Below are 8,268 nucleotides of genomic sequence, written 5' to 3'. Positions count from 1 at the left end.
TAGAGTTTCTCTCACATTCTGAAGGTTGTCTTCTCTTTCAGAGTAAATATATTGTTGGACTCCTACAACGAGCTAAAATGGATGGTGCACGTCCTATCTCCACTCCAATCATTGAGGGTGATTTCTCTGCACCTTCATCATTCTCTTCAATGTCTGACCCTAGATTTACCGTAGTATTGTTAGTGTCCTACAATATGTCATAATTACACGACCCGATATTACTTTCGCTGTAAATCGTGTCTGTCAGTTTATGCATGCTCCTACTAAACATCATTGAGAAGGTGTTAAGAGAATTCTTCGATATCTCAAAGGAACTATTCTACATAGTCTTCTTTTATATCGTCAGTCTTCACGAGAGTTGATTGCCTATAGTGATGCAGATTTGGCTGGATCTCTCGAAAATAGACGTTCTACTAGTAGATATGCTATATTTCTAGGGCGAAATCTTGTTTCCTGGCTTTCAAAAAAACAACCTACAGTCTCTCGCTCAAGTATTGAAGCTGGATATAAAGCTATCGCTAATACAATGTCAGAAATTATTTGACTACAATCTCTTCTTTCGGAATTACACTTTTTCCCAACTACTATGCCTAAAATCTGGTGTGATAATATTGGAGCAACTTATCTTGTGGCAAATCCTGTTTTTCATGCTCGTACCAAGCATGTAGAGATTGATTTTCATTTTGTTCGCGAGCGTGTGACGACTCAACAACTTTTGGTTTCTTATATCTCTACGAAAGATCAAATTGCTGATATATTTACCAAACCATTATCTAGACAACGTTTCACCAAGTTAACACTCAAACTCAACATTCAAGCACTCTCGTTGAGTTTGTCGGGAGATAATGATAATAATAGAAATAATCTCTAATTGATTTCAATCAATTGAGATTTATTATATTTGACACACAATTAAAATTGACATGAATTAAATAGTAAAAATAATATTTATAAGTCTATTATATTACTGTGTTTATAATTATTATGATTATATACCTTATTTAATCTTTCCATTATTACTTTAGACAATCTGTATAAATAAATCTATTAATTTTAGTAATAATATTATGAAAAGATTTTATATTGTTTCTTTCTTCTTCCTATTGATTTCTATAACTTTGACCTACTTTTTGTGGAAGGTCATCTTTATTATCATATCAAATTATAAGGGTTGTTTGCCCTTGCCAGTGTAGTGCAGTTAGGGGTGTCAATTCGGGTGGGTCGGGTCGGGTTGGGTCGGGTTGAATTTTTTTTAACCCGACCCGAACCTGATCCAAACCCGAGTTCAACTCAAAACACCTCAACCCGAACCCGACCAACCCGATCAACCTGAACCCGACCCATATAATCCGAAAATCCGATTCAAAATAACTTTTTTGGACTATTTTCCCTATAATTCTTCACTTTTATCTCAATACTCCATCATTATCATACAAACATGATATTAATATACATAAAACATCTAAATTTTTAAAATAAAATTTGATTTAACCCCCAAAAAACTCACAAAACCCTATATTTAAGTCAACCCGGGTCAACCCGAATCCGAACCCGAACCGACTCAACCCGAAACTTTTTTACTCTCCAACCCTCCAACCCGAATCTCATCCGAACCTGAAAATATCTAACCCGAACCTGATTTTTTTCGGATCGATTCAGATTGAATCGTTGGATCAGATTCATTTTTGACACTCCTAAGTACAATGACAAAAGAATAATAAGAGAATGGGTCTTGGAGTCTCAAACGAGTAGATTGACTTCTGAGTGCAGGTAAACTATGCTTTAGATTTATTTAATAGATGAATCAGGAAGAAGAAGACCATCCAACCTACTAATCAGATGGATCTTGTATGCCTGATTTAGTAAAAAAAATTCTAAGCCTAAATTTATATATCATTTAATAAATGATAAAATCATTACTCTATGAGTAAGGATTCTCAGAGATTTATATTCATAGAACTTGTTCAAATGACCATGGTTAGATATAATACTCAAGATCTATTTTGTCACCCTACCCTACCATGATTTTAGATGGGTTTTATTGATGATATTAATGTTTTGTCGATCGAGGTGTTCTTGAAGCAATCTCGAATTGACATGTGTGACAGTGCTGTTGATATAAGATAGCTAGCCTTCTCTTTTGAACTATGAGATTGGTGAGCAAAACCTAATTGACCATTGCAAGTAGGACTTCTATAAGATTGGATAAGTAGAACCTAATCGACTAGCTAGCCAAGTAGAACTTGCTTAGCTCTTGTGATTTAGGAGTGTATCAATCGGTTGGTCGATCGATTCCAATTGAGCAAGCAACAAAAGATGGATTAGATCTCTCTAATATAGCAAGACATGTGATGAGCAAGAGGTGGACAAAAATTGAAGGTGCATTTGGATGATAAGATGCCTGAATTCCAACTCAGACCATGGTCCATGTGCCACTGATGAGTGAACTGGCTCTGGCACAGCCTGAAAGCGACCAAAATGGTGCCAATGAGTTGGCCATGTTGTCCCTCATTTTCGCCTCACGGAGTTCTACTTTCGGTATTTTTTAACTCGGATTGAACAAGTGAACCAATGACTATCGGTTGAAAGAGTTAGTTCAAAAGAAAATTTTTAGTAGAGTTTGAATCTCACTAGAACATGAATATTCTAGAGATAAGGTTTTGAGCATATATAAATTTAAGTTGTGCTCCAGATTTATTCAGTAAACGAATCAAAGAAAGATCGTCTATTTAATTTATATATTTTTAAAATGTCATGAGATCTATAATATATATATATATATATATATATATATATATATATAATTTAATAAAATAGAAAAATAATATTTTTAATGTAGACTAGAAATAATTAGATACGCTAGAGAAAATAGAAATATTTGATCGTAAAACAGAAATAATAAAAAACATTATAAGAGAAAAATAAAAAATTTAAATACATTTTAACAATAAATTAAAAATAATTTAATGGGAAAAAAGGAGAATGGGTTTTATTATTAAAATATTTTTATTTTAACTGAAAAATTAAAAAAAAATCTGTGTATTTAATAAAATTTATATTTTATAAGAAGGCTGGCTTCTTCAAAATGGCGATAATTTTTTTTTTTAAATTTTTTTGAGATCAGGGGTAATTTCGTCCTTCCGTCAAATATTCCAGGCTATAAAACCCACCCCTTCCTCTTCCTCAAATTTGGCCGACTAAATTAACAGAAAACCCCCTGAAAAAAAATTCTGTCGCCAGACAAGTCCTAATCTCCCCGGAACCTCCAACTCCGGCGAGGGAAGTCGACAAAAATCCCTCCTTTGAGATTCTTGCTACCAGTCACCCGACTTCACCCTGACCTGTACGGGCTTATAGCATAATCCGGCGGCCCTTGCCGGAAGGTGGTGTGGAGGGGTTTCTTCTTATCCGCTCGGGCTGAAGTCTCCGCCGAAACCTCGAGTGGCATGATGGGGTTTTCCCTCTACGCCATGGAGACATCAACGCGCCTTCTGTGGAGCACCAGCTTCTTCCGCCACAAGTTCTTCTCCCTCTTCGTTTTCTCCTGCTAAGCCGATCGACAGATCCCCTTCGATCTATCCAACTAGGTTGGGATCCAAGGGAGGGAGAAATCAGACGCGTAGTATTTTTTTTCTAGTCGTATTTGTTCAATTCAGATCCGATCTGTTGATCGTTTAGGATCTGAGAAGAGAGGATGGATTCTAGTCCCCATCTGATATTTGATTCCTCTTTGTCGTCCACTCGCGCACGGCTGCTCGTGTTGGGCGATGGGAACTCCATCTTCCGAGGTACTGTTACTATTCCTTCTACTATTTCATTGACTTCGACTTGGATTTGGTTTTAGTTATAATAAGCTGTTCGATTTGGGGCGGAATTAAAGGGTTGAGGTCGGCGGAGGAGCGCGGCGCTACCAAGAGGCCGTTCTTCACATCACCGGATGAGATTTACGAGGAGGAATACTATGAGGAGCAGCTGCCGGAGAAGAAGCGCCGCCTAACGCCAGATCAGGTTACTCCTTTACTCAAATTTCAGAATCAAGCTACCAGATTTTTACAGTTTAAAGAAAAGATAACTTCCATATTCCCTTTTTGGCTCCCCTTATCGTTTACCAGCAACTTTGGAGAGAGCTATGCTCTTCTTTTAAGAAATAATGATTTCGATTCTCATGTGATCATGCCACCAACTTTGGGAGGACAGAGCCTGTTGGTTTGTCTTGTTTTGGTAGAGTAAAAAGTTCGTTTTGTTCGTATCCAAATCTGGGCGTTAGATCATTGAATGCATAATTGGCGGCAGATCAACGTAGTTGCAGTAAATTTTTCGTTGGGTTTACTAGTGGTAAGATGTAATAAGAAGATAATTATAGACCAACTTCTCATTGTTTTACTCCATTTGCTCTGTCGCTGAATATTTGATTTGGATGCGGGAATGATCGGCTTCCTTTCTCCAACAAAGGTAAATTTATTGGAACGTAGCTTCGAGGAGGAGAACAAGTTGGAGCCGGAGCGAAAGAGCGAACTGGCTCGAAAGCTAGGCATGCAACCGAGGCAAGTTGCAGTGTGGTTCCAGAACCGGCGTGCAAGGTGGAAGAACAAGCAACTCGAGCAGGATTTTGATCGGCTCAAGTCCTCATATGAGTCACTCCTTGCTGATCATGCTGCCCTCTTCAAGGACAACGAGGGATTGCGGTTGGAGGTAATTCCCCTCTTTCTCCTCAGATCCATAGAGTCCCTCCCAATTTTGCAAGTTGGACTATGAGTACCTTATTTGTTAATTTGCTACAGCTTTATTTCTAAGTTATTGTTTATAGTGTTTGCCATTTTTCATCAACACTAACTAGGTGAAATATTCTGGGGTGATGAAGACTCTTCGAATCTTCATTTCCTTCTGAAACTCATAGTTTTAAGCATCTTACATTTCCATTAACTTCCATAAATGGTCATCCAAATGACTGTAATACGCTCACATTTCTAAGTCGGCTGTATTTTTGATTCCACTAAGTTAAAATTCACCATCAATGCAATTGGTGTAGGTATATGGAAACAATCTGACACAATATAATAATAATAATGTGAGCAATTTTGATGAACAGTTGTGCACACTGTGAATCCAACTGTTGTTTGATTCCAATACCGAACTAAACTTTCTTGTCAACAGTTGTCCTTTTACTCACATGTCTTGCTGCTGAGTACTGTATAAGGAGATTGGATGAAATGGTACATAAGGTGATTAATGAACTTTTTCATAACCCAACAAGAGTGGTTGTGCAAAGAGAGCTGGAATGTCTCAAAATGGGACAACTAAATTAACCTCTTCTTTAGATAAACGAGCCATTATTTTCACTGCTTGTTCAAGATGTAAATTTATGTAGTCAACTATGTTGCAGGTGAAATCACTGCTTGAAAAGCTAGAAGCAAAGCAGGGTGCTCCTCTGATCGCTAGTCTGAAGTTGGATGGCCAGGTAACATCAACTGCTGATCTAATGTCTCAGAAAATCCCTCAGAAGTTGGAGGATATGCGGAGCCCTGGAAGTGGTGGGAGCACAGTGGTTGAGATGGAGGGTGCAAACCATCTGGTGGAGAGCAGTCGAGAATCTTTTCTTGTGGAGGGCTACCACTGTGAAGGACTGGTTCATGGCGAGATGCATTCTGAGGAGGAGGACTTGAGTGATGAGGGCTGTAGCTACTATCCTGATGGCATGTTCATTGAGCACCACAATCAGGAGTGGCTCTGGAACTGAAGTCCTTGTGGAAATAAGTTGCAGCCTTGGATAGTTGGATACTGCATTCTGCTGCATCTTCCTTTCTAGCTTGTCTAAATGTTTGATAGCGTTGTAGAATATGTACTTATTGTTCGAGTTTGGTGAAACGCATGAGATCATATCTAATGGTTTGAATAAATGCTTAGTGGAGAAAGATTGCCTGTTTGACTTAATTATCCTAGTAAACAAAACAAAGCCCGCATGCTGTTAGATAGCTGATTCAAATTATGATTCCGGCTCCGCTCAAATAATCAGACGATGCAATATCAATCACTCCATAAGAATGTGTTCTCCTTTTCATTACTTGATGGTTTCCTAGTTTAATAATTGTATAACTTCTTTCTTTGTTCATTTAGGTGCCCCAGTACTTGGATCACTCCAGCAGTATCAACTACAGGTAAAAGGTCATACATGTAATATGATAGTCTTCATCTACAAACAACAGATGTTTACATGTGTGAAAAAGTAAAGATGCGTACATTTTTACTTATTTTATTCTGTGTGGAGAACTATTGTCTCATCTCAAGCATGAGCATTAAAATTCCTTTTTAGATCCATTTGTTGCAGGCTGACTCGGGAAGCCATTACCACTCAACTCCCATCTTGCAGCTCTGCTCAAGGAACAGCACATGGGTTTGGTCCCTTACAGCTCAGGTATGGACCACTTTTCCACTGCCTTGCTTTCCTCTTTGATTCTTCCCTTTATTGACGTAGACACTCACCATCATTCACCATGGTTACTTGATCCTCTTCACTTGTAGTTGTGCCATTCCAGGGGTTCCTGGTCAGGAGCCCCAATCTGTGTGTTCAGTGAAACGATGCATGATTTGTTCCCCACATGGCTCTTTGCTGATACGTTGCTGTTAGCTTGTTTATGAATTTTAACAGGAAGGAAGGAGACGGAGACCACCAGTGGTGCCAGTGGAGGTGGGGCTACTGTGGCTGAGACAGTGACTCAGCTTCTAAAGCAAACAAGATGCTTCTGTCCACTCTTCTTGCCGCAATCAACCCATCACTTCTCGTTTCCCCCCCAGGAAGATGCTCGAGGCAGTTGGATCACTGTTCTTACTGGAAAGAAAAACAGTTATTTTTTTTTTCTTTCTGAAACTGAACTCGACCGGTCAGGTTAACCAGTTAATTCAGAACTGAAGATCTATCCAATCTAGTTCAAATGGAAGGAAGGATCTCATCTAAACTATTGACTCTTTTAATTGGTTGTACAAAAATGTAAAAAAGTCTGGTTCTTAAAATTTGCTTCCTCTTCTGTGGTCCATATATAACTGTGGTATTGTTATCTACTCATGTGGTTTTAGATAATTTTACTTGTTCTTACCTTTAATTTGATCTTTCGTTTCTACTAACCAGATTTGATTGTGGTTGTTATTATTATTGTTGTTGTTGTTGTTGTTAAGAAGAGGTTAACTGTGTTTTGTGGGTCAGATCCTTTGTGGCTCAGTTTGACACGACATGGACCATGTTGGTTCAGCTCGACCCCATCAACTTCAATTTGTAGCCCATAGGCTGGTCATAGCATGCATGGTGACCAGTCATGCTCGACTGGTCAGAACACTTGACATCGCATGGATTGAGCTCGACTCATCACTTCGACTAGAACCTCATTTGATTTTATTTTTTAAACTTAAAGTTTATTATTAATATTAAATATAGCTGATAAAATAATATTTTATTTTATCTTTGAAATTATTTATTCTAATAAGTCTTTAAAAACAATGATCTTGACTCTTTATTGCATTGGGCCACATGAATTACCCCAACATAGGTCACCCAAAATGGGCTTTTACCAGTGATATTACAAATGGTAAATTCATTAAGGTTTTTTTTTCTCCATAAATTATCAAATTAGATAATTGAGAACAATCATGAAAATCAACTAGTTACAATAATTAATATGCTTTAGAATCTTTTTTTTGATGTGTTTATTATTATGGTAGCATAAACTATGTTAAAAGAACTACCTCTCTATCCTTGATGTCTATCCCACGTGTGCCAAAAGATGACTCGCTCATCTTCAAATGCAGTTCACAATCAACCCCACAGCAAGGTGATTGATGTCTATCCCACATGATAATCTTGTTGAATCCTAAGTGGTGAGCCATGGTTGTTTTGATTGTTTTGATGTGTTATCAAATAAGAAAAAAATTAGGGCTTGTTATGTCCCTAATGTGTTTACCTAAATGTGCCCAGATGGAGTACAGTGAAGAGTGGAATGTGACACTCGAGGGCCCGGATAGGATAAGGAGCATCAGACACAATGAGTTTTGGTAGAAGATGTAGCGAGTGAGAAAGATAATATAGAAAGGGAGCCGACGGACTCGGTGTATATAAAAAATGATGAAATGTGGAAGAGTACTCTGAAGTGAGAAGGATAACCTGAGGAGTGAGCATCTGAAGAGCCGAAGGAAATTGCTCGAGGAGATAGATCTAGTTGATCGAACTACCGAGAACGATCGACGAAATACAAGGATTAATCGACCGAACCTACAGATCAA

The 8,268-nt window shown here is 38.1% G+C and overlaps 1 protein-coding gene across 1 annotated transcript; it reads left to right on the top strand.

The window, feature by feature from the left end:
- The first annotated feature begins 3,196 nt into the window (after positions 1 to 3,196).
- On the top strand, positions 3,197 to 5,931 carry LOC121974485 (homeobox-leucine zipper protein HOX16-like). Its single transcript, XM_042525570.1, has 4 exons — positions 3,197 to 3,788; positions 3,881 to 4,008; positions 4,453 to 4,692; positions 5,384 to 5,931. Exons 1-4 carry the CDS (start codon positions 3,695 to 3,697, stop codon positions 5,735 to 5,737), a joined length of 816 nt encoding a protein of 271 aa, XP_042381504.1. The 5' UTR covers positions 3,197 to 3,694; the 3' UTR covers positions 5,738 to 5,931.
- The last annotated feature ends 2,337 nt before the right edge of the window (positions 5,932 to 8,268 follow it).

Source organism: Zingiber officinale, chromosome 4B, assembly GCF_018446385.1.
Source record: "Zingiber officinale cultivar Zhangliang chromosome 4B, Zo_v1.1, whole genome shotgun sequence".
Lineage (NCBI taxonomy): Eukaryota > Viridiplantae > Streptophyta > Magnoliopsida > Zingiberales > Zingiberaceae > Zingiber > Zingiber officinale.
This window is presented reverse-complemented; position numbering and strand designations above follow the sequence as displayed.

Excerpts from the sequence above, each read along its gene's own strand:
- LOC121974485 (XM_042525570.1), top strand. The coding sequence starts at position 3,695 with ATGGATTCTAGTCCCCATCTGATATTTGATTCCTCTTTGTCGTCCACT. Across the intron at positions 3,789-3,880 it reads TGGGAACTCCATCTTCCGAG|GGTTGAGGTCGGCGGAGGAG; the intron begins GTACTGTTACTA and ends GCGGAATTAAAG. Across the intron at positions 4,009-4,452 it reads GCCGCCTAACGCCAGATCAG|GTAAATTTATTGGAACGTAG; the intron begins GTTACTCCTTTA and ends TCTCCAACAAAG.